This window comes from Colias croceus, chromosome 19 (assembly GCF_905220415.1).
Source record: "Colias croceus chromosome 19, ilColCroc2.1".
Lineage (NCBI taxonomy): Eukaryota > Metazoa > Arthropoda > Insecta > Lepidoptera > Pieridae > Colias > Colias croceus.
Window position 1 is genome coordinate 4,732,493 of NC_059555.1, and position 27,067 is coordinate 4,759,559.

The following is a 27,067-nucleotide window of genomic DNA, read 5'->3' on the forward strand; positions in this document are numbered from 1 at the left end:
TGTGAAAAAATCAAACTTCTAAGCCAACGCAATCAAAAGATACAGCCGTTTATGCCGCAAATTTTCGACACTTGCAAGGGAATCAAAACCTACAGGGTGCTTCCCGTGAACTCAGAATCTTGAAATTTGGTACGAAGCAACGTCTTATAGCATAGATAAAGAAAAAATTACGAAAACCATAAATTTTTAGTTACATACTTGGTTACATCACATATAATATATATTTTTTTTAATTGTAAATCTTGCAGGTTTGTACGAAACCCTCGGTGCGCGAGTCCAACTCGCACTTGGCCGGTTTTTCCTTTAATTTAATCATATTCTACTCCTTTTCTAATGGGTTTCATCCTACTGCGTTTTTTTTTCACATTTTATTATTTTTAAAGGGATTTACCCTGGTGTAATACATAAGGGCAATGCTAAGGGGCAACGCTGTGGGCAATGCAATACACTGTGGCAATACACAAGGCAATACATTAATTGTGTATTTATGAAAAAATCATATAATATTATCTTAGGACTTAGATCATTAACTTAATGATCTTAATGATCAAGAGGATATTGTGAATAAATTAAATGATATAGGTAGGTACTGGCAGCCCAGCAATCAACCTAGAATGGAATTGGTTCAGTCAACACTAGGAGGCGCTAGTAGTTAAAGACTAAAGTCACTGCAATTATTTTTCAGTACCTACTTACGGGAAAGTAAATAGATTTCTTTAAAAATTGCTTAGAAACAAATGTTTAAATATAATGAATAATGATGAGTGTTAAAGTGGCTGTTAAGTGAGTGAAAACAGTGATGAGAATAAATAAACTGTGTGCCTTATAAAACAAAAAGCTATCATCGCGTTCTATACCCAACGCCATTTTGAGGCGAATTTTTGTATTGTAAGTGCCAAGTATTTCGCAATAATTTCAATTTCCACCCCCGAAAAGGGGTGGTGCAAGAAGATATTCACATTGGTTGATGTGAAAAGAGTATCTGTGGGCGGTGACCCAGAACGAAACGAATCGGAGACGGGAGCTGCGAACGTAGATGTCCTGAGGTAGGTTGGTGTCGATCCTCTCGAAGGTGGTAATTGGATTATATTTTAATATATTTTAGACTTCTTGTTATTAATAAATTAATTGTTCATTTAAATAGGGAATAGCGTCATTTTTTTATGTAATTCGGGAGTCGAAGGAAAACATGGCGATGTCTGTTATCGGTGTCGTTTCCGACTTTTGCAGATAGCGGTTGCGGAGGATGGCCCCAGGCGGCAAGAGCGCTCTAATTAACTGACGGACGCTGCCGGCTTACAGCTGGCGCAAGCTGTAAGTCGTATTTCCTCACAACACTTTATCTTTGTTTAATCATGATACTAATATAATAAATTAATGTGAACATACATAATATTATCCTTGTATTTCACATTACCAAAATGCTACTAAATTGGCGCATAGCCTTGAATTTTTTTTAATAAACAAAATGTTTTAAATAACAATATTAGTACAACAAAGTTTAAAATAATTATAACCTTAATTCCTAATCTTAAATTTACACACTTCAGTTCAGTACACGATTTTAGTTCAGATATTCACATAGTATTTAATTACATCAAGTTAACTTGAAAAGAATATGCATACTGGTGTAGTATATTAACCAGATATCATTTTTTAATAAAGAAATAAAAAATTCATATTTTTGTTTCTGAATCATCTTAATTTTTTACATTATATGACTAAATAATGTATCTGACATAACACATTTCTCATGTTTTGTCTTTTTTTATAATATGCTGGTTCCATTCACAAGTTAAGTCATTATCAGTAAATAGCCCTCACTAGCTTACCGCCTGTGGCTGTAATGTATGAATGTTGAAATTATCCAGTATGTCAATTATTCAAACAATACTCTTACATAAAAGTTATCATTTAAAGTAAAGCCAGTACCTCTTTACTCTCCCTAAATTGTAGTATATCAAATATTACAGAAAAAGATGCCTCGACCAGGCAGTCTTAAAGATCCTGACATAGCAGAGTTGTTTAGTAAACATGATCCTGAGAAAATCTTTGAAGATCTCAGGGAGATTGGACATGGCTCCTTCGGTGCAGTGTATTATGCTCGCTGCAACCTCACAAAGGAGATTGTTGCCATTAAAAAGATGTCCTACTTGGGAAAACAAAGCGAGGAGAAATGGCAGGACATCTTGAAGGAAATAAAGTGAGTATGGGAGTAAATGTTCAATACCATTATTCAAAGTTATTAAAGTTTAGTTAATATATTATAGTTTAGTTAATAAGTTTAAACTATCAATCTTCAGTTTTTCACAATCTTATAATCAATATTAAAATGTATCAAAAAAGAACAAGGAATCAACTGGATACATCGGCTTTTATATCAAAATTGAAGTTAATATTGCATTAACAACCCACAATATATATATTGAACTGGATTTTAATGAGAATTGTACATATTTTCGTTAAATGAAGTGCACTTACATTTAGTTTACCAAAAAAGGATTAGTAACTTGTAATTCCTAAACTTTAAACAGTGTATCAATGCTTTTTAATGTGAAATTACAATATAAATATTTTGAAATACTGGATAAAATCTTAGAATGAAGTAACCATATGTCAGGAACATTGTAGATGACAAAAATCATCATAATCTTTTTGGTTGTGTGCTATAAATAGCATTCATATTCATTTTGGATTTCTTGGACAAAAAATATATGCAATAATAGTTTGAATGCAAAGTACATAGTTCTTTATATAAAACTAGTAACAACATTATTTATTGTATTGTTCTTATATGATTTTATTGACAGATTTCTCAAACAATTGGAGCATCCAAACACCATTGAGTACAAGGGGTGTTACAAACGTGAACACACAGCATGGCTGGTTATGGAGTATTGTGTGGGATCCGCTTCTGATATTATTGAGGTAAATTTTCATGGCTTTTCTCTTGTACTGTAATATATATTATTTACCCTGCAAACTTTATTATTTCAATTGTAAATAGAATAATTGTATTTCAGTAAAAATATGTACTTCAATTATTCAGAGAGGCATTTAAAAATTGTATCAGTCGTTTTCATTGACTACTAGATTAAGTAACTAGTAACTATTTTCTTTTTCATAAAAATATAGATATCTTTAAAAACCTATTTTTGATACTCTGAGCAATATCATTAAACATTCAAAGCTGTTATATCTACAGATTGTTATAATCTATACATATAATAAATTTGTAGAAGGGTCAATTCTGTACATTGAAAATATTAAAAATATAAATAGCAGGGGGTGTTACTGGATCGATACCAAACCCAAATATGTTAATAAAAAAATTTTGTCTGTCTGTCTGTCTGTAGGCCTAGCCGTATTTGGATCCAATAGATATTTATAAGATGTCATTGTCAGAGTTACTCAAAATGGAGAAATAAACCATCCACGCGAAGACCGACATCCGCGCGGATGGAGTCGCGGGCGGAAGCTAGTTAATAATATTTCTCATCTTTCATCAACATATTATTATGTACAACACACAGAGACCACAGTGCCAAATAATATTGATCTAAAATGTAATGAACGGGTGGCAATACTTTTTAGCATTCAATGATTTATATTACACTAGCTTTCCACCCGCGGCATCGCCCGCGCAGTCAAAGAAAAACTCGCATAGTTCCCGTTCCCGTGGGATTTCCGGGATAAAACCTATCCTATGTCCTTTCTCGGGTATCAAAATATCTCTATACCAAATTTCATGCAAATTGGTTCAGTAGTTAAGGCGTGATTGAGTAACAGACAGACAGACAGAGTTACTTTCGCATTTATAATATTAGTATGGATTATATTCCTATCATTGCTAATCTTGTACGAACATCTTACTGTGAAAAGAGTATTACATGTCGTAATCAAATCAAAGCTATAGTTATAATGTGACTTTCCTTCTCTATATACTACTCTATAATGAAACTTCTGTTTCAATCTATTCAAGACATAACATTTATTAATGACTAGCTTTCCAACCGCGGCATCGCCCGCGCAGTCTAAGAAAAACCCGCATAGTTCCCGTTCCCGTGGGATTACCGGAATAAAACCTATCCTATATCCTATGTGGGTAAAAAGTAGCCTTACTCGCTTATCAAAATATCTCTATACCAAATTTCATGCAGTTAAGGCGTGATTGAGTAACAGACAGACGTTTTGAAGAGAAGCCTGAGTGAGTAACAGACAGACAGACAGAGTTTCTTTCGCATTTATAATATTAGTATGGATTATCAATGTTGACATCACTTGCATATAATAAATCACTCAAACTAGCTGCATTCTTTTTGCTCTCCAGTTTTCGTTTATTGAAACTGGTATATGTATTAAAAAAGTATAATGTTCTTACAAATACTATCACAAGTGAAAAATTAAACATGCATGGCAAGCCTTATGAGAAAGTGTGACTATTGTGTTGTTCTTTGTAGCTTTTATCGATTTCTGTGAAAAACATAGATGAAAAAAAAATATTTCCGCGTCGATCCGTCATTGTATACGGTTCAGAGACATTGAGTTTCTATTCCTAATGTAGCCGGCGTTTGCATACGAATTTGCATTTAATCGTGATTATTGAATCCGTAAACACTTAATACCAAATTGCGAATTAAATGAAATGAAAATCTGATAAAACTATTCACTTTTTGCAGCCGAAATGAAATCATGATTTCTACGAATTATAATCTACTACTGAGACAATCACTATACCTTTTTGAGTCATCAAACCCTCTTCGTATTTATTGTGCCGGATATATTATATCTCATGTTATCTTTATCACTATATTATTGAAGGCGGCGTATTCATTTTTGTTAGGTGAAATTTTCAATTTACCTACTTCATTTTATATTAGCATTACTGAACTGAAACTTCGCCATACTTTTAGTCTTGCACATAATGACATAGTTAATTAGAGTTCGTATTATGTAAGGAGTTGAACATAGTAGTTAAGTTTGGCTAAAAGCTATGAAAAAATACAAAAAAAATATTAATAGCCAAAAAAAAAAATGCACGTGGTTTCTTATGTAATAAAACATGCGGAAATAACTTTCAGTTTGCTACGCTTATAACGCTTTCATGCCTAAACCACTGAACCAACTTTGATGAAAATTAAAACCAAGATACTCAGAGTTAGAAAGGTTATAACTTATAAGGCAACTAATTTAGTCTCGCTATGGAGGACTCTTTTTTTAATATTATGTAGGGATTACAATAATAATTAATGGCACCATTATACAATATACTTTGTTAAAAATGTAACTGTACGAAAATATGAAGCTATGATTCAAGACAACATGTTTTACGTAAAATTATTCTTTTGAATACACTTGTTTGCTTAATGAGTGAAGTCTATATGGTATGAAAATTGATTGGACAAAATTGATTTTCCAAAGTGGTATACATTTTTTTGTTACTAAATTCCTACCCGTATATTGTTTTCACGTCAAATAATGAATAAACAATGAAAAATTACAATTACGATTTATCGTATAGGTTCACAAGCGACCACTACGCGAAGAAGAAATTGCTGCAATATGCGAAGGCGTAGTATGCGGCTTATCCTACCTCCACAGTCTCGGCAGAATACATCGTGATATCAAAGCTGGTAACATTCTGCTCACCGAGAATGGTACTGTGAAGCTGGCCGACTTTGGAAGCGCAAGTATTAAGTGCCCGGCGAATAGTTTCGTTGGCACGCCTTATTGGATGGCGCCCGAAGTTATATTGGCCATGGATGAAGGAGAATATGATGGAAAGGTTGGTATCTATTAGTACTAAAATATCCAAAATTATTCTTAAATAAATTATTGATGTCTATCATTTTTGTCATACAGGTGGATGTATGGTCTCTCGGTATAACGTGTATTGAGTTAGCTGAACGGAAGCCGCCGTATTTCAATATGAATGCAATGTCAGCATTGTATCATATTGCACAAAACGACTCGCCTACACTACAAGTAAGTTGATTGACAAATCTATTGAAGATCGCGAAGAAATATTATTTACGAAAAAAGGTCAAGATAACAATGATTCTTTTATCTACATTAATTTTCATCATGTTTTACAATATGTCTTCAAGTAAGATATTGTAAGAAAACTTTTAAAAATCTTCCATCAATAACTACTACAACACTATACAACGATTTCTATATTTTATGATGATTTTACATGATTTCAAAGACTGACCACACGACAAACTTATAAAAGACCTTTTGTGTCTTTAATGTTTTATTTTTATATTTTATTTAATAGTTCAGGATACATCGCCCATTTTTGAAAGTGACTACTATCAAGCTAATTTTCCGTTTGTAGCTTTATTTTGATGAGACGCCCAATAATTTCGTGTACGAAAGTCTCGATTGTGGTAGCTAACAGAGATAATAAGGATAAAAATTTTTGATTTGATGGTTCTCAAATATTTATTACTAACTGATTTTTTTTTTGTTCAATCTCAAGATAATTACCTAAATTATTCGAAAAAATATTTGTCCTACAAAATCTATGGTTGGTTCAAAGAGTCCCCCTTTCCAAAGTGTATCGATAACGAGGTCATCATAAATGATTACTAACAAGCTGATTTTTTTGTTTTCACTTAATTAATGTTTATATAATTCAACAGACATATTGTCCTACAAATTGCGTAATAAATATTTGAGAACCATCAAATCAAAAAATTTTATCCTTGTTATCTCTGTTAGCTACCACAATCGAGAGTTTCGTACACGAAATTATTCGGTGTCTCATCAAAATAAAGCTACAAACGGAAAATCAGCTTGAAAGTAGTCACTTGCAAAAATGGGCGATGTATCCTGAACTATAAATAGTCTTTGAGGTGTGTAAGTAATAATTTATAAATGTCTTATCCCCAGGCGCCAGAATGGACGGACACGTTCCGCTACTTCGTAGAAGCGTGCCTGCAGAAGAACCCGCCGGACCGGCCGTCGTCCACGAAGCTGCTGTCGCACCCGTACATCACGCGGCCGCGCTCGCCCAACGTGCTCGTCGACCTCATACAGCGCACCAAGGCGGCCGTGCGCGATCTGGACAACCTGAACTATCGCAAGATGAAGAAGATACTGATGGTCGATGGGGACAATGAGAGCGCTATCGGTGAGTGGAGATTTGATTAAAAAATAATTACTATGGTGTTGTTTATTGTTAGTAGTGGTGTCGTTTAACTTTTTTGATAGATTATAAATAGGGTATAGTTGAGATTTGACCATAATCTCACATTTTTATATCCTTGTTATAAGCCATATAATAGTTACAAGAACTTGAAAGATGCAACTGTGGAGTGATACTATGTAAACGTAAAGGTATACGACAGAATAATGAATCACAACACTTCGCAAATTAAACATTTTATTAGTGATTTGTGAAAATGCGATCTATTCTTCATCAACCCTTCTTTTGGTACGTAGGTGACAGTGAGGAAACACCAGAAGAACCATCGGGTGGTGACAGCTCCAAGTCGAATTCTGCGACGTCAGAGCACAGCGCGGCCGGCGCCTCCAGCCAGAGCTCGTCCTCGGGCAGCCTGAGGAGGAGGCCTCATGCTGTGAGTTTACACCTTTTTTTATTGTCAATAGGGAAGCGCTTGACCACAATCTCGCCTGATGTTAGGCTAGTATATGGTACACACATTATTGAAAATTAGGGATTAAAATGCTAATGGAATTAAGTTTTAATCTGTGTATGGCCCAGAATTAATTTTGATATGTATCCTGATGATGGCATTATGTTGTCTTTTAACATTTGAATGCAATTGTATGAATAGTAATATTTTTTCAACTGTCTTGTCTGGACGATTAAACGAGGATTATTAACATTTAGTGGATAAAACTGGATGGAAAGTGTACTATTTCAAAAACACTTTATTATTAACATGTATCATCATGATTTTTGTAATTATTAAATTTAATTTAATATTAATAAAACCTATTGTTTCAGATGAACGCCAATCACCAGAATCAACAACAGCCTGTGTACCAGCAGTACAATCACCAACCATCGCATCAAACAAGGTATATATAGCTTACATTCTTTGCACTGTCTACTTTACTTCGCTATTTTTCATTGCTTCTGTTATTCTTTAGTGTCAATTTTCACAAGTTATGCATGTAATATGTATGAATATGAAGCCTTTGTATATTGTAGACTGTAGTTTTGTCAATCTATGTATTTAAATTATTTTCTATAGATAGGTAATTTAAATGTTATGAAACAATTAAATTATCTATCTGCATGCTTAAATGTTAAATGTAATGCTGAATGTATACTATAATTTCGGCTTTATGTTGTAGTTTAGTAGTCATGTTTGTGCCTAAATGTTGTAGATATTAGATGAAAAATAGAAATTATAGTAAAAAAATGCACTGATTTAGTAAAAGCAACCAGATCATATTATTCTTAATTATTTTTATACAACTTACATAAACCCAATCTTAATTCCATTAAACATAATTTTTGAAAATTGAGTGTAAGTTAATTATAGCTTTTATTACTCACAAACATTAAGAAAAGGTCTTATTACTTGTAAGTTGATATTATTTATGTATCTGGTTGCTTAAACTCTATCAAAATGTAGTAGTAACGTTAGTAGCTTTGCACTGGCCGCACGGCACGCACGCCACGCACTAGCGCTAGCACTAGCCCGCCCGTATTCCGATCGTTGCAGAGCACGCAAGCGCTGGTATAATTCATGTTGGTGTTTACGCAGAGGCGACAGCCCCGCGTCGCACGACGACTACGTGAACAGGGAGGTGCTGCGCGACTACGCGAACCGCGACTCGCTGTGCGACGACTACGGGGACGACTACGCGAACCGGGAGGCGATACGCGAGGCGCAGAGGGAGAGGGAGAGGGAGCGGCAGGCCAACGAGTACCGCGAGTATGTGAACGCGCCCGCCGCCTGGCACGACGCGCCCGGCGACGATAATAGGAACACGCAGCGCAGGCAGACGCATAGAGGTACGTTTTATCTAACACGAGTCTTATTATTGACTCTTACGCTAGTAAATAGTCCAGTTTAATGTCATTTTAACGAAATTTGAATCCTGTCAAATTATAAAGTAGGAGGTATATGCAATGAAAGAAAGAAAGATACATTTATTTCCAGAAAGAAAAGTAGACACAATGGGTACATAGCTATCCAATTGCATAAGTGTTACATTATTTTTATACAATTGATATACATAATATATAATAGATACGTAGTGTAATTGAAAAATTGATCCTTTTTATGTGCTCAATGTTATGGTTTTACCCTTTTTTCACAGTATATAATTAATGTATTAGCAAATATGGCTTACTGCAATTAAAGCTTAAATAAATACATGAATTTAACATCATAACAATATTATTCAAAAAATAACCCACAAAATAATTGCTCTAATTCTGCTGTTTTAGATGTATCATCAGTCGCGATATCGTTGGTGTCGGAGCACGGCGCAAATAACTTCGCTACAATAAGAACAACCAGTATTGTCACTAAGCAACAAAAAGAGCATAATCAAGTAAGAATATTCTAATTCATAATAATTAGCTTTTTAAACACATTTTTAATTGACTTTCACACATATTTTTATTGCATTAATTGTATCATATATTGTAGATTGTTTTACAATCATGTATAAGAGGTACAAGTTTAAATTAAAATGAATATAAAACTGTACATACCCACTTATCTTGAAACTGAAACTGAACTGATAAATATTATGTAGTGGAAAGTAACGCTATTGTTATAAGTGTATGCCGCACATGTGTTACTAGAGCGCACTGGTTCCAGGAGATGCACGAGCAGATGTCGGGCTACAAGCGCATGCGGCGCGAGCACCAAGCGGCGCTGCTGAAGCTGGAGGAGCGCTGCAAGGCGGACGTGGACGCGCACAAGGCGCAGCTCGACCGCGAGTACGACGCGCTGCTGCAGCAGCTGTCGCGCGACCTCGAGCGCTTGCAGGTACGTGTGTAGTTGTGTTGTATCGAACAGAATACTGCACTCAGTCAAAACATTGGGTTTGGAAGATATATTGTCATAGTGTGTGTGAATGAAATACAAATAAATTCAAATGGTTCAACATAGTCATTAGGCATTATAAGCATCTGTTATAGTGTTGATTAAGTTTAACATTGTTTTTTATTTTGAAAATACAATGCACGGTTCGTACACCTGGGGATGCTGCTGATAGATAATAAAACAAAGATGCTAAGATAAAATATGCCATAGTATTTCTAAGCTTTGATATGCTATGAGCTGCGCACGTACGCGGTATGCGACGTTTTTACTTGAACTAATGGCTATATGAAAATGGTAATGCTGTGACATACATAAAATGATGTTGCACTCTGTTATCTGTACGTTAGCATCATACACACTCTTCAGTTAATTATAATCCGAGGATTTCTAATAATTCATACTAATATTATAAATGCGAACGTAACTCTGTCTGTCTGTCTGTTACTCAATCACGCCTAAACTACTGAACCAATTTGCATGAAATTTGGTATGGAGATATTTTGATACCCGAGAAAGGACATAGGCTACCTTTTATTGCGAAATATGTACCACGGGCGAAGCCGGGGCGGACCTCCAGTAACTTATAATTTCATTCATTTTCACAGACAAAACACGTGCAAGAATTGGATCGCAAGCAGAAACAGAACGCGGCGGCGGAAAAGAAACTGATCAAGGATATAACGGCGCGGCAGGAGCAAGAGCGGAAGGCGTTCGAGGCGCAGCGCAAGCGCGAGTACAAGGCGAACAAGGAGCGGTGGAAAAAGGAGCTCAGCATGGACGACGCCACGCCGAAGCGACAGCGGGACGCGACGTTGCAGTATGTACTTTGTTGTACTGTAACTTAAGTTTTTGGCGCGTCTATATGACCCTGTATTGTACTGGCAGGAATAGTTTCGTTACATTGGCGATTTTTGACGTGACAACGTCTTATAATTCGATAAAGCCGGCTGCACGCACGAAAAAACATGACGAATGCGGCGTTACCTTGCTCTGACTCATCTGAGGCGTTCCATGTAAGGCTTGAAGTGCGAGCGAGAGCGCGGAACGAGCGACAAAGAAGCACAATCGGACGTTGTCACGTTCAACTATCGTCAGTAAACCGACTTTACAGACAACCAATTTTTTTTTTTGATAAAATTTATGTCGCAAAACTAGTATTAAGATGTAAACAGCATGCGAAATATGTCGCATAATCACATACATTGCGGTTTAAAATGTTATTCACCTTATTCAAAGGTTATATCTATATCAGATTCATATAAATTTTTGCTCCTTATCTGTAAAGTGTAAATCCAGCCATCTTTTTAAATTAATTTACATATTTACATCTGACTGGTAATAACAAAATCTTCGATGTTGACGTGAGCCTCAGACCTCAGTTCGTGATGTTATTAATTTTTACAAGTTTTATTCAATTAAGTTCTCTATACATACTATATGACAATAGTTGGTTAATGTAAATGCATTATCGGCAGGTCACAAAAGGACAACATGAAGCAGGCGGAGGCTGCGGAGGAGGCGCGGCTGGTGCGGTCGCAGCGCGAGTACCTCGAGCTGGAGCTGCGCCGCTACAAGCGACGCCGCATGCTCGCGCTGCACCACAAGGAGCAGGAGCTGCTTAGGGAGGTGTGTACAATATTACTGAAGTACATGGAAATGTTATTTAAGGCCGCGTTTCCACCTGCAAGAAAACTTGTCCGACAGCCTGTCTGACAGCAACTTGCAAGTCTACTTGCAGGTGGAAACGCGGAATTAGACTTGCAAGTTGTTGTCGGACAGACTGTCGGACATTTCTCGCGGAAGTTTTCTTGCAGGTGGACAGGTGGCCTAAGTTCGCCTTTTTTGGTGTGGTAGTTAACGAGAGTGTTGAACTGTGATCCTAGGAACTTTTGGCTATACATTTGTTCAGCCATAATATTCATCTTTATACATTTTCATGATTGACCTTTTAATAGTATCGGACGACGTCTCCCACGATACGACATATTATTGTACCCAAAACGTTACTAGTTATTGAGCACCATCGGTCTGTCATCATTTATATTTCTGTGTTATGAAAACTTTTTCTATATGTCTGCAGGAGCTGAATAAACGACAACAGCAATTGGAACAAGCGCACGCAATGTTACTGCGTCACCACGAGAAGACACAAGAGTTGGAATACCGACAACAGAAAGGAGTGCATGCGTTAAGGTAAGGTTTTATTTACATTTTAAAATGTTTTGTTGAAACTTGAATGTTTTGAACAATTTTCTTGTGAACATTACGTTATTATAAGTTACTAGCTGCTCCGCGCGGTTTCACCCCCGCGGCTCGACACCTGTTGGTCGTAGCGTGATGATATATAGCCTATAGCCTTCCTCGATAAATGAGCTATCTAACACCGAAAGAATTTTTCAAATCGGACCAGTAGTTCCCGAGATTAGCGCGTTCAAACAAACAAACTCCTTAGCTTTATAATATTAGTATAGATTAAGCAAAAAAATTGTCCCATCAACAAATATGATACATACCGTATCATTGGATTTGATTTGTATTCGTTGTTATTTTAATTTTTTTGTTGATCTAGCAAGTAGGTACAATAAATATTTCTATACAACAGGGAAGAACAGTTATCAAACCAACACGCGACGGAGTTAGCGAACCAACGCGACTACATGCAGAGGGCTGAACACGAGCTGAGGAAGAAGCACGCGTTACAGCTCAAACAACAACCCAAGAGTCTAAAGGTGATAATAGATTTTAATAGTTTTATATGATCGTGAATCGATAACATATGACCTTTTTGAAGTGAAACTTCTTTATCGGGGTTGGAAAAAAATTTAGCGTAACATTTTTTCGTTACGCGTGACATTTTACCGTTACGCGCCATCTTTTTCTTATCCCTACCACGCGTGATTTCATTTCTGTAAAGTTGCATATAGTAAATTATTTTTTGAAAAATAAGGTTATACAGAAGTTTCACTTCTTACGTGTGTACACTAGTACACGCACACATTTTTTATTTTATTTTCATGCTTATCTGTAATTAGTAAAATATGTATGAACTATGAACTTATGAAGTATATCTTAAGAAACAGCTGTTACCCATATCTCTATATTCATTTGATTTCATAAGTGCCTAAAATATTTGTTACCCAAACCCATTTCTAAAATTTACGTATTTTCTGTTACAGCAAAAAGAAATGCAGATCCGCAAACAGTTTAGAGAAACGTGCAAAATACAGACGCGTCAGTACAAAGCACTCAAAGCGCAAATATTACAGACGACGCCTAAGGTAACATTTTTATCGGACTATTCATATCATAAAAATAAATTAATTAATTTAAAATTAAGAATTATTGTATAGTCTAAAACCCTTTTTGTTTTAAAAATTAGCTTTACTGTGTTATAACTGTCTAATGTGTGTTTACAGGAACAACAAAAGGAAGTGATAAAATCACTGAAGGATGAGAAGCGACGCAAGCTGGTATTGCTCGGCGAACAGTATGACCAAAGTATTAGTGAGATGTTGCAGAAGCAGACTGTTCGCCTGGACGAGAGTCAGATGGTGAGTGGATTCGTTATAATTGAACTTACATAAATTGCTTCGTCGTCGGTGTACTGTGCTCAATGGAATTAACAAAATTGCATATGCTCATTTACGTTAAAAATACAACAAAATATCGTAAAAAAATATATTGCGCATTTTTATTTGCGCAGCTGACATGTAAGCACGCGTGCTGCAGTGCTATTCTGTAAGGTTATTATAAAAACTCGAACGCGGAATCCGCGGTGAGTTTTCGATTTCGTATTCTGTAAAACTCGACAGTACTAGTGGCGCCACATCGTCGAGAGCGGCGACGAGGCGAACTGTGCTAAGTGAGTACTTTTGACGTTTATAGTATGAATTCGGCATTCTGTAAGGTAATTTTACACCTCGAACGTCGAGTTCGAGTGTTTACAATTACGAATTCACCTGTCAGCAATTCACTCGCCTATTAGTTGCCGAGTTCGTGAGTGAGTTAGCGGTTGTGAAACAAATTTTATATATTTTTTTTACTGAAATGACGCGTTATTTTATATTAAGTGCTTTAATACGAGAAGCTACAGGTAAATTAGCTTGGAGAAATTTTTGCGTTTGTAGTAGTGTATGGTCAGCAAATAAAATAAAACAACATTTTATTTTTAGTTTTTATTTTATATATCGCACATCCGGAGAAATAACGTCATAAATGTCATAAACCACTTTTTACAGGGCAGAGATTTAAAAGTTTGCTTTGTTATTCATGGACCCAGTTTATACATAAGAAAAATTATTTAATTGATTATGTTGGTAAATATATTCAACTTCGAATATATAGCATTTTCAGGGAGGCTGAAATAACTAGATAAGACTTATTTTACTTTTTTTAAGGATGGTACTACATTTATGACATTATGGCCCTGGGATTCAAAGTATACTAAATCTATTATGTCAAATTTGGTAGGTAGGTAAGAAAAAAATATCACTTCTACAGAGAAAAACATCTTTATTGTAACATTTAAATTAATTTGGAATAACGGCGTTGGTGTACTAAGTCTATCAAACCTGATATTTTTGTGTTGGTGACGATTTACGCGAAGTTTGTTTTAATTTCTAGTAGATATTATTTAAATCGTGGAGGTATCACCTCCTGATCCACCTGATCCCCCTCCCCCTCCTGAGACTATGAGTGATGATGTGCCCCTCCAAGGCCAAAACGTCATCTTGACCAGGATGTTGGTGATGATAAGATATAGAAGCAAGACAAAGAAATCTTCTCTAAGCGACTGTCCTAACTCTATTTCCATAGATACCGTTTATAAGCATCCTCTTCTAGAACGCCCTTTTCGACAGTATTCTGTAACTGACTGGACCTTACATTGTACATTGCAGTTAGATAGAAAATGACCCCACATCAGGCACCTTGATCCGGGCCATCAAAATCGGTCAACTACTTGTAAGAAATGGCATCAAAAATATTTGCAGATTGCATTAAGAAAATCGGCCGCAATAGGGTTGCTATCGAATTTTAAGTGGTGAAGATGTGTTTATTGGTCATCCAATATTGGCCCAGCACAACCTGAGCACAATTATCCCCTTATACAAGGGCATTGTAAGAGGAGTTTTTTTTTTTTTTTTTTGTAAGGTGTTTCTCAATGTTAGCCAGAAGGGCTTCTACATTTTAACGCGGACGCGGGGGTGAACTGAAGGTTCACCCTGGTAGCGACATGCACAAGGGCGTCCCCCCTTGACGGGGACCACAAACCTCGGCTTGGGCTGTCGCTTGAGTGGAGGAGGCCAGAAGGGCCCTAATCGGACGGGTGTAAGAGGAGTGCCCACTGACATTTCTATGCAGGAATTTGTTGCCAATTTGGAAATCCCTGCGGGCTTTGGGTATATCTTAAAAGCACTTAGGTTAAATATAAAACATCGTACGACGGTGAGCACTGAATGGATTCCCCCAAACTCCCTGGTCCTCACATTCCTAGGGCAGAAGCTGCCTGAAAAGGTCTTCCTTTACAAATCATCCTTAACAGTAGAGCTTTATAGACTGCCAACAATCCAGTGCCTGAAATGCTGTAGGTATGGCCACATTAAAAACCAGTGTAGGTCGATCCTCCGATGTTTTAAATGAACACGAGAGCATACAAGAAGCCATACATGCCGAACCTATTATTTTAGCTCTCATAATTTTGCCACTTTTTACTGAAACATATTCTTTGCCCGAGACTCTTAGTTGTTTCGCTATCTATTTTACCTTTTTTCAGTGTCGAAGTCGTTTCTTTTCGAAGATTGTTTGGGGTTTCCTTCTCACTTGTACTATTTACAGTTTCAGAAATTGAAACTTATTCTACAGAAGGTCTATTGACAGGGTTTGCAGTAGATTCTACTTCTGAATCTTCGCTAGATGAAGAAGAATCAGAACTTGACCTTCTAGAGGAACTAGAGCTTGAAGATTTAGTAGGCCGATATTCATCAGGCGAAAAATCCCCGCAGCGAGTACTCTCACCTTTAAAAGTATTGTAAATAAAAATTAAAACGAAATTATGTAATTATATAACACGTATTGAAAAGTAGTATGTATAACTGTCATAAGTCATAACTCAAATCGTTATATAGCTGAACATTCAATTTTGGGACGGTTTTGTCACAACTGTACATAAAATAACTACATTACATTATGCCACATAGCTGAATATCCAATAGTTTGGTGCGTTATTGTCATAATTGTTTTATACCGTACAGTTATGACATATTTAGCCACTAAAATCAAATAACTAATCAATAAATCGAGAGCGGTTTTGTCACAATTGTTTAGAAAAATACAGTTGTGACAATTTATTAAACTAAAACTACCAAAAGCTTATTTAGTAAATGTCATAATTACCTTATGTGACAACGCAGCTCCAAACACATTTACTCCGCTCGGATGGCCGGACGCAACTGACTAATAAGACATCGTGCCGCCAGAATGGGCCAATAACATGTCAAAACCGCGACGTCATAAGCGACCTCTCGTGAAGGATATTAAAATTAAAATTATGACATTAATTCCCTGAATACTAAACCATAAAAGGAAACGTTTTTGACATAAAACTCATTTTTACAAAAAATGCAGTTGTGACGTTATTTCTCCGGATGTGCGATATGTATATATTATATATATGGGATTTTAAATTAAACTATATGTGTTTCTCCTCTGAAAAAGATGAGACTTTAATTTAATATTTGCACATTTAACATACGTATAACTTTTACAAAATGAACATGATTTTACAAAATGACAATGTTACTAAAATGAAAAATTTACTAACCTGAAAAAGAAACGACATTTAAAGTTTAATTCTTTAGTTTGAGAAGTCAAAGGCTTGCCTCGACCATGTTTTAACACTGGAGCCATTTTGAATAAACAATATAAAGTTACAACACTTACACACAAATTAAACACTTCAACAAATATTATAACAATAATAACAAATAATAACAACAATCAACAAATACAAAAATCAATTAAACTACGTACATAATAATTATAATTTTTGAATGAAATGTGTGCTTTATGTTCTAACGGTACCAAACAACTGCATTTGGCACCTGCGGACAGCGTAAACTGGTTTATTCTGGTTTTGTGCGTGTTTCCACTTTCCACTATCAAGTGACGATTTATTTATTTGTTTTGTTTCGTAATTATTATGGTCAAATATTAATTATGAAACAAATTATAATGGACACGATATTTTATTGTTTCACGGTAGTCGCCTTGTCGTTTGCTCAAGGACGTGAAATTGAATGATATATTTTTTTTATAAAGTCAAAACCATTTTCTTTCAAATTAAAAGTTGTTTTTATTGAAAACAAGTCTTGCTAGGAATAAGTATAAAATTAAATAGTAATGTTAGGATATCGAAACATTTTTTGTATAGGCCAGAACGATATAGTGGAAACGCGCTCTAAGATCTGAGTAATATACACACCACTACATATGCAAAAATTTCTCCAAGCTAATTTACCTGTAATGCTGTGGATATAATAGAAAGTCACCGGCAAAGTACCAGCATTCGGGAAATGCAAATTATTAATCGAAATAAAAATTTTATTGAATGCTACCGTTTATCGGAAGAACTAGTTTCTCAAGTGATGGAAGACATTTAAGTTTTATACTCTACTTGGGCACGGGAGGGATGAGACGACCTTTCCGAGGAGTTACAATGTTTAAGATTTTAAGTTAAATATTTAAATAAGCTTGTTGTATATGATAATATTTTAGTTAAATACAAGAATCACATTACTCACCTCATAGTTGTTATTTTTGCAGTTTTCTCCTTTAAATAATTTATGCAACACGTTTAACACCAATTACACAACAACTTAATAAAAATCCAAACTCAAACATTAACTAAAACCCCAACAAAACTTTTAGAAAGAATGCAACACGAAACACTTTAAAATTAGGTACAAAAAACCACTTGAGAAATAAACAAACTTCAAATGAACCACAGACAATCGTCTTTTTTTTTCAGCGACGATAGAATTATTTTGATTTTAAAGAATTTATCAGTGTAAAATTGCAATTTTAGTTTAATTCCACCCACGGTACAATAATAAAGTGTTATTATGTCTTCAAAATGTGTTAAATTGCCGCATTTTAAAGATAATAACAATGTCGATAAATTCAACTCTATAAGATCCCTTCACTCGGCAAGTGAGTTTCGAAGTGAGACTCACTTCGCTTCGCCTCTGCCGAGCGGATGTTTACAGAATGCGAAACCAAAAACTCGAACGTTCGAAAGTGAAGTGAGTCGACTCACTCAGGTGAGATGCGAGTGGTGGCAAAAGTGGGCGCGTGTTGCCAGGCAGAGGTGTATACGTAATTAGCGTATAAGAAACTATTAAACAATGAACAGTAAAATGTCATCTGTAACAGATTTTATAATTATTAATAAAATAGCTACACCTTTTATAGTCCTTTTCAGTTATGATGATTCCTGTGACACTTCATCATGTTCCGAATTACGTATTTTATGTTTAAACTTTAAAACGCCATAATAATTTTAGTGCATAATATTTTTATTTTATGGCGGCATTATTACCAAAAATATAAAAATGAAACATCTTAAGCTTATAAAACAAAAGAATTGTTTAATTTAATTTAATGAAAAATACAAAAATATAATACCTACGCAATTCGTGTACATGAAATGGATCGTTGAAAAATCATAGAGTTGGAAAATCATATAATCGGCGCCCATCTTGTGATTGTTTGTCAATCGAGTCAATCGTCTGTACGAGTGCGTCAGCCTTGTATACAAGTTGCATTTTTATATTGATACTTTACGTGGTATTCTGTTATTGTTACTAATTGTTATTGTTGACTTTTTGTTGCTGTTGTTTGCTAAGTTTCCTTAGTTAATTGTTGGCGAAATGCCGAAAAAACTAATTTTGGTACTTTATTCAAATCGATTTCATTTCGTTATAAAATATTATTGATTATCGGAAACAATTGATATGATTTCAGTAAAGACATCTCTACACGTGTCAAAAATCGATGTGTCACAGAAATCATCTTAGGTGGAAAGGACTATAATCAATCAATAGTCAATAGTTCCGTAGTTAGCTGGTCTAAGGCCAAATAAAATGTTCATTATTGACAACTAATTGATGAGTTTATTCTACAAATAATTATGTCTATTTACAGATGGAGTGCCAGCAGCTGAAGATGCAGCTGGAGCACGAGCTGGACATGCTGACGGCGTACCAGAGCAAGAGCAAGATGCAGGCGGAGGCGCAGCGCAACCGCGAGCGCCGCGAGCTCGAGGAGCGGGTCGCCGTGCGCCGCGCGCTGCTCGAGCAGAAGGTGACACATAGAGCGTGTGTCACAAGTGAAACCTCTTTGGCAGGATTCAAAGATACCAAAATGGTCGCTTTACTCTATGACGCGACCTTGAAATTTTCTCTTTCGAACATCTAAGGATTGGAACTCTCTACCGAATACAGTTTTTCCAGCTTCTTACAATCTATCCAAATTCAAAACAAATGTGAATAGGCACCTTCTAGGTAAACATGCTTCAACTTAGGACGCGTTGTCACTTACCATCAGGTGAAACGGCGACCAAATGTTTACCTATTCTATATCTATACATATAATAAATCTGTAGAAGGGTCAATTCTGTACATTGAAAACATTGAAAAAATAAATAGCAGAGGGTGTTACTGGATCGATACCAAGCCCAAATATGTGATTAAAAAAATTTTTGTCTGTCTGTCTGTCTGTATGTTCAGGCATCACGTGAAAACTAACGGTTCGATTTCGATGAAACTTGGTATAATTATACCTTATTATCCTGGGCATAAAATAGGATACTTTTTATCCCGAAAAAATACGTAGAAAAAAAAAATCTTAGTTTTTCTTAATTTTTCCGCGCGGACGGAGTCGCGGGCGGAAGCTAGTCATGAATAAAAATAAAAAACTCTCAATGCGCTTATAGAAGTTTCACTTCAAAAATACCTTTATCTAAAATATAATAATAGCAGCAAGCTTAATAAGCTGTGTGTAACAATATTTATGTTTCGGCAAAGAATGGTTTTCTGGTCAATTAATCTCGACGATATAGAATATAGGCCAATTCGTCCGGATTTTTGAACGGTATACCGATAAAGTTACGGTATACCGATTTTGAGAAAAATAAAATATTAACGCTTATATATTCGCATTGCAGATGGAGTCTGAGTGCGCGCAGTTCGTGGCGGAGCGCGCGGAGCGGACGCGCATGTTGCACGACCGCCACGAGCGGGAGCTCGAGCATTTCGACAACGAGAGCGCACGACTCGGCTTTAGGTACCTGTTATATTTCTTTTGTCTCTTATTTCCTTTAAAAGTTCAAAAATCAAAATCAAAAATATTTATTCGTTAACAAATATGTTTACTAATCAAGTAGATGTAGGAAACAAATGTTTAACTGTATTTCTAGATATAAAAAAAGCATTTGATAATGTCTCTATCCCCATCCTTGTGCAGAAGCTGGAGCAAATCGGTATACGAGGTACTGCTTTAAACCTATTTCAGAGTTATCTCACTGATCGTAGACAAAGGGTCAAGATAGCAGAGCATTGTAGTGACGATTCTAAGGTATATTATGGTGTTCCGCAGGGGAGTGTATTGGGACCCACCCTATTTTTGCTTTACGTAAATTCATTGTGCGATATGTCTTTGACAAATGGATGTGTGTTTTCTTATGCGGACGATACAGCTGTTGTATTTTGTGGAAGAGATTGGGAAGAAGTACAAAATAGTGCTGAAATTGGTCTAGCTAAAATCGCACACTGGTTAGAAATGCATCTCTTGACTCTTAATATAGATAAAACTAACTATATCTGCTTTGCAAATTATATTAGAAATCAACCTTATATTAATATAAAAATTCATTCTTGCCCTAACCTTAATACATTAAATTGTTCATGTCACCAAATCAATAAAGTATCTAGCACAAAATATCTTGGAGTAATCATAGACGAACGTTTGTCGTGGCATCTCCATCTAGAACTCCTCATGACAAGGACTAGAAAGTTTATATGGTTCTTCAAGACTTTAAGACATGTTGCAACGACAGATTTGCTGAAAATTGTATATGTGTCACTTGTTCAATCGGTGCTAACATATTGTATTACCGTATGGGGAGGGGCTACCAAAACAAAATTCCTAGATCTAGAGAGGGCACAAAGATCTTTACTTAAGGTTATCCATTTTAAACCTTATAGATTTCCGACTCAAGAATTATATTCGGTGTGTGATGTTCTTACAGTTCGTAAGCTATACATATTAAATATTGTTCTGAAACAACACAAGAGTTTAAAATATGATCCTAACCTTGATAATAGAAGGAGGAAAACATGTGTGGTTCCCAACGTATATGTTAAAACCGCATATGCTCGAAGACAAAAGGCTAAACAATCTTCTTGCCTATACAACTTAATAAATAAAGCATTAAATATATATCCTAAAACAGCGAAGGAGTGTAAATTACAACTCATTAAATGGTTAAAATATAAAAATTATGAGGATATAGAGGAATTATTAAAATTAAATTAAATATTTTTTTTAAATAAAGCAACATATATAATATATACTTACACATTCCACACACACGCACACACACACACACACATACACAAAGATACACACCTGTTCTGTTCCATAAACTGAATAGTTTTTACATACCCATTTATCTTTATATTACTTTTTACTTTATTAAGGAAATGTTATTCGTGTAACAATAAATGGTAATGTACTCTAGGAAGAGCGAGATATTCTACCACAAGCTTATAAATGCTTAAAAGGATGTCTCAATGACTGATATAATTGTAAACATATTTGTTAACGAATAAATATTTTTGATTTTTTTTTTCCTTTAAAAGTTATGTTTTAAATTTACACGATTAGGTACTGCTACTGTTCTCTGTTTATGTTGGCATTAAAATGTTATTAGTCCAAAATGATCTTGTTATAGATTAATTAGCTATACTAAGTACCGATGGTAAAACATTCGTCAACAGTAATTATTGCCTTCAGGCTCACCCAATTGACTGTAAATTACAGTAAACAGATGTGAAATTCTGTGATAACGTAAGGACAATCACGTTATTAAATTGCAATAAAAACTGATTGCAGTGCCGACTCAAAATAACACCAATTATTTAATCATTATGAAATATTGGTTTTACTCATAATTATATTATTATTTCAGTGCAATGGCGATAGCGGAGGGAAGCCGGGAGGGCTACGGCGAAGAGGAGCAGTCGCTGTCGGGCTCCATGCTGTCTCTAGCACATAGCAATTCCTCAGCAAGCTTTCCCGCGGGCTCACTCTAATTTCAACCTTATCTCCTTGCAATAAGAACGAGGCGAAACACTATTTTAATATTACCCTTGTAATAGCGCTACGATTAGTAGTAATAGTCTCCGCTAACGATTTTAGTTAGCTTTACAAACTTAATAAAATTCACAGAATAACAGATATAAATGGATAAACACATTGTTGCAACATTTGAAAATGAAATATTTATTCACTTCTAAGGTTGTCGATTTAAATGGCTTCTAATGCCGATTTTGCATAAATCCACGTTTAATTAACAATATCTTGTCAGTTCATATTTTAAAGTATTCAGAATGCAAGTAATACAAATATAACGGTTTTATAATGGTTTAGTTGAAGTTCGCAGACAGTTAAAGCTTTGTAGTTGTGCGTCCTAGTTTGCTATACTTAGATAAAATGACAGTGGAATGTTGAAGAAATTATAATGCGCTGTGCCACTATAAATTAAGATGTTCTAGATTCGATAAAAATCATCCATTTAAATCATTACAAGCGTATATCTATGATAAAAAGTACAATTCACATCAAAATGTTAATTTTGTACTAGTGTACAATTTGTTGTTTTATACGGAAAAAAATATAAACAGGATAAAAAAACGTTTATTGAAAAAATACATTCTGCATTTCATCTTCATTTGTACTGTTGTTGTTTTAAAATAAAATAAAAAATATTAGTAGTTTTTACCGTACAGGGTTTGTCAACGGTATTATAAAATTATTAAAGTGTAAGAATTTTTCTAAATCATTTTGTGCATTATCTTGCTCCATTTTATGCTTATTCCATTTTATATCTGAGACTGTTCAGCCCTCCCGTTATATGCAAACAAGCGTTTTGTTTGCTTGTTTGTCACACAACTTGAAGCAATACCTCGTTCTCTCTAAGATGAAAAATTTGCACGGTTTTTATTGTGACAGCACGCACGTGTTTTGTACATGCAATTTTTGTAATTTTTTTATTATAATTATTTTTTTGTTAACTGTCTTCCAAGAGTATGTCAGTATTCGTCTAGCCAATATCTTGAAGAGAGGGCATTTCCTATTATATTACACCATTAAGTTTATTGCACTCCATTATTGATTTATTTGTGTGTATGTAACGGTATCTTGACGATGTTTTATATTGAATGATTTGAAAATTTTATGATTTTTTTTAAACATAAAATAATGTAGGAATGTTTTATTTAAATACGCTGTTGCATCTCGCAAACTTTTTGTATATTAATGAGGGTGTGTAAAAATGTGTGGATTATATAACGTGGACAAGAGACGCTTTTACTAGATTTTTACTCAAACGAGAATTAGCTCCGCCGTTTACGATGTTCTCTCTAAATGGAAAATTGTTTTGGTGATTCCAGATTATTCGATAGCTTCTAATTTCGGGTCGACGTCGCGCTTCAACCAACGAATTTTATTCAAAGATCAAAATTAGACCGTCCAAATTAAATATCCGCGCGGCAAACGAACGACGGAGCCAATTCACACGTAGAGCATGTTGTTCTCTTTACTAGTTCTCTCAATCTATCTTGTATAATATCGTAGGCTATCATAAGTTTATAGTTGTTTTAGTGAAATTTCCATCTTGATAGTTTCGCATTACTCAAGATCGAGAAGTTGTCGAAGCGACCCGAAAGCGTCAAGTGGTATTCTAAGGTAAACTTTGTAGTGTAGCCGAGCAATGTTGATCCTCAAAGTGTACGCTTAAGATATTTGACGAAAGGCATTATGAGTTGCGTCCCGCGCGCCCCACCGCCGTCGAACGATACTGTTATTATTTAACGTTTAGATAGTCAAAATTTTAATCTTCATATCATTAGTTTTTACTTTAGGGGCAATTTATTCTCGTAGCGTACGTTGAATTTTTTAACTAGCGGACTGATCGTATTCGTTTATGGCCTAGAATTGTGTTTAATAGATGTTTAGACAGTTTTTTGTAATACGATGTTATTATGCTTGCGTTAGATGATTTTTTAGATTTAAATATTCACGCTTTATCGATCATAACAAAATGCAGGTGCTGTTTAATAAAAATTTATAACCGACTGCCAATTATGTTTTGTAAATATAAAAATATATATTATTATTAACGTGTATAAGTGAGCACATATATTGCCTTCCGGCGCTGGGGCGCGCTCGACGTTTGTGTATATAAAGAACAATAATATATAATAATTAACTATAGATAGTATACTTTTGTAAGGTGCGAGTGTGGTTTGTGTACATTCGAAATGGGAAACAATGTGCTATTTTATTTGTTTATTAGAGGTCTAATACGTTGTATTTGTCACCTAAGCTTACCAGTCATGTGTATAGACGACTATACTATTTAATTTAGCGCCGATTTAGTCATAAATATCCAAATTTAGTTAATACTATCATTAATTGAAAAAATAATTATTTTTTAATTTCTAATATCACATTGCTTGTAAGCATCACACGATGTGATCTTTTTGTATTATTTGAGTCTGTTAGTATTAAAAAATTTCAATATACACGAAAACTGTAAAGAGATGAGTTGAAATTATATTATATTATGTACATTACAATGTTGGAGTATTGTATTTAAACATATAAAGGAACATTTTGCGTAATGCCATTTAACAGCTACAAATTCGTTTGATTTACGTATGTTGTTAATTGTCATTATGTATTCGAACCCTTCTCTCCTCCCCACTGACCAATTCAATGACAATAATCTATTGCAGCCTGTCTTGTCTGTACTGTGGAAGTCGAATAGAGTGCAGTGGTGGATCCTGATTGATTAAATCTTTCTATATATATGTAACTATGTAGTATATTATATCCATTTTAAAGTATCAATTATTGAAAGGTGGTAAATTTAAGCGCTTTATAGTTATTAACAAATCCACCGTATTAACGATGTGTAAAAGAGATCTATGTAAATTTGCTATGCACTTTTTAAACGAGCGCATCAACAGAATAAAATCTATTTAGAACCTAAATTAATATATCGGTGATATCAATTAATATTAACTGTTTTAATTTATTTAAATATTCTTTATATTAAATTATTAACGTTTTATCTGAAGAGTGACCTTATCCAGTGAAAATAAATATGTTATTTTAACATTTTAACTAAATATGTATAATATTAATAATGGCCACCGTTGTACTCTACGGGGTAAATAATATCAGGTTAGGAGCACCACGGAATTGATTTGTAAGCTGTATTTAAAGCTTGCGTGCGACAGTTGGTCGGCATTACGATAAGGCTTCGCTATCGGCTTACCCCCTGTGCGGTTCGTATGTTCGGTTGTTGGTCACAAAGAGGACAGCGTACGCGCACGCGGGGCGCGAGTGTAGTGCGTAGACGCGTCCGACGCCCGTTCCAATCTCCCACCACTGCTGTTTTAGAGATAGATCCTCATCATCACGTTAAGTCAGAGCGACAAATTGTTAAGTATAGAAGTACCAAACCCTTAGTTAGCGTTCACGTATTATGTACATTGTAACTATTATTTTTTATATTTTACCATTGTATAGACCTTCGTCGGCGACAGGTAGTTAGCAATATTAAGTGCGAGGTGCGACAAGGTACGCGGCGCCGCGGGCGGGGGGCGGCACCGGCGCACCGTTGTTGATTTCTTTTTATTTTTTGTTATATATTTAAATAACACAATCGACTTGTAGGATTAATAATTATTATTATCATTAATTACTATATTGTAATATAATCTTATTAATGAAAAAATCAAACTGAAAATAAATAAATAGAAATGAAATTTAAACTTGTTTTCTTTCCATTCCTCATCATGCCATTGTAATTTGACCATCATAGAAATATCTCGAAAAAACAATAAAAGGAAAAAAATGTCTCAAACAACAGGCAGTCTTAACACTGCAATTATTATTGCAATGTGAGCTGGACATACAAACCACAGATACAAACTATATGTCTATTCAGATAAATAAAATGAGTGTTGCCATTTGTCATATTTAAAGAACCGCTTGTCATACCAAAATAACATTTACAATCGTTGTCTGAGTTTCTGTTTATAGCGGCTGGAGAAATTTGAAATTTAAACAGGTGAAATGGATACCTACTGAATCCTTAACTGCACAAAAATTCTTTAGTGACTATTTGCAATTCTTAGATTACAAAATATTTATTTTTCCAATATCTCTGCATTGCTTTTTACCAAATTTCAATATTTCGTGTACACGGGAAGTAGGTACTAGGTACCCTGTAGGTATTGATTCCCTTGCGAATGTCGAAATTTGCGTAAATTTGCAGCAGTACCTATCTTTTGATTGCGTTAGCGAAATATAATATATACTTGGAAATATATATATTTCCATGGTTAGCTTATTAATTTGACATTTTCACAGCTTCAAGGGACCGTAGACTTGAGTATTCAATATAAATTTCAGCTCGATACCTCCACACGTAGGTAACATTTTCCCGAGAAAAAGGGTGTTGACAGATAGCTTTATTGGTTGTGACTTGTGGCGCACAGGTTCTTAGCTACATATAAAAAAAAGATATTCTGCACTTCAGTTCCTTATCCAAACAGACTTATTTTGCTTATCCTCATTCAATTTCTATACAATATGTAGTTAAGTATCGCCAGACGCCAAGTATAAGATGTTAGGAACACTCGTAAATCGTAGTGAAGGATATAAATAAAACA

The 27,067-nt window shown here is 35.0% G+C and overlaps 1 protein-coding gene across 3 annotated transcripts; it reads left to right on the top strand.

Moving 5' to 3' along the window:
- The first annotated feature begins 616 nt into the window (after positions 1 to 616).
- Positions 617 to 25,409, top strand: LOC123700469 (serine/threonine-protein kinase Tao). 3 transcript variants are annotated; one of them, XM_045647687.1, is made up of 21 exons: positions 617 to 1,046; positions 1,231 to 1,314; positions 1,974 to 2,203; positions 2,811 to 2,928; positions 5,522 to 5,785; positions 5,863 to 5,985; positions 6,898 to 7,138; positions 7,450 to 7,586; positions 7,979 to 8,052; positions 8,706 to 8,998; positions 9,437 to 9,543; positions 9,816 to 9,986; positions 10,649 to 10,860; positions 11,519 to 11,669; positions 12,124 to 12,236; positions 12,646 to 12,772; positions 13,220 to 13,321; positions 13,460 to 13,594; positions 19,245 to 19,403; positions 20,266 to 20,384; positions 22,291 to 25,409. In XM_045647687.1, the coding sequence occupies exons 3-21, from the start codon at positions 1,980 to 1,982 to the stop codon at positions 22,412 to 22,414; spliced, it is 2,994 nt and encodes a 997-aa protein (XP_045503643.1). In that variant the 5' UTR covers positions 617 to 1,046; positions 1,231 to 1,314; positions 1,974 to 1,979; the 3' UTR covers positions 22,415 to 25,409. The 3 variants fall into 3 exon arrangements, with proteins under 3 accessions (XP_045503643.1, XP_045503644.1, XP_045503645.1); XM_045647688.1 differs by having other exon boundaries at positions 9,819 to 9,986; XM_045647689.1 differs by having other exon boundaries at positions 8,748 to 8,998.
- Positions 25,410 to 27,067: the final 1,658 nt, after the last annotated feature.

Bases quoted from the DNA above. Each gene is read 5' to 3' on its own strand.
- LOC123700469 (XM_045647687.1), top strand. From the start codon at position 1,980: ATGCCTCGACCAGGCAGTCTTAAAGATCCTGACATAGCAGAGTTGTTT. The intron at 2,204-2,810 runs GTGAGTATGGGA...TTTTATTGACAG, and splicing joins GACATCTTGAAGGAAATAAA to ATTTCTCAAACAATTGGAGC. The intron at 7,587-7,978 runs GTGAGTTTACAC...CTATTGTTTCAG, and splicing joins TGAGGAGGAGGCCTCATGCT to ATGAACGCCAATCACCAGAA.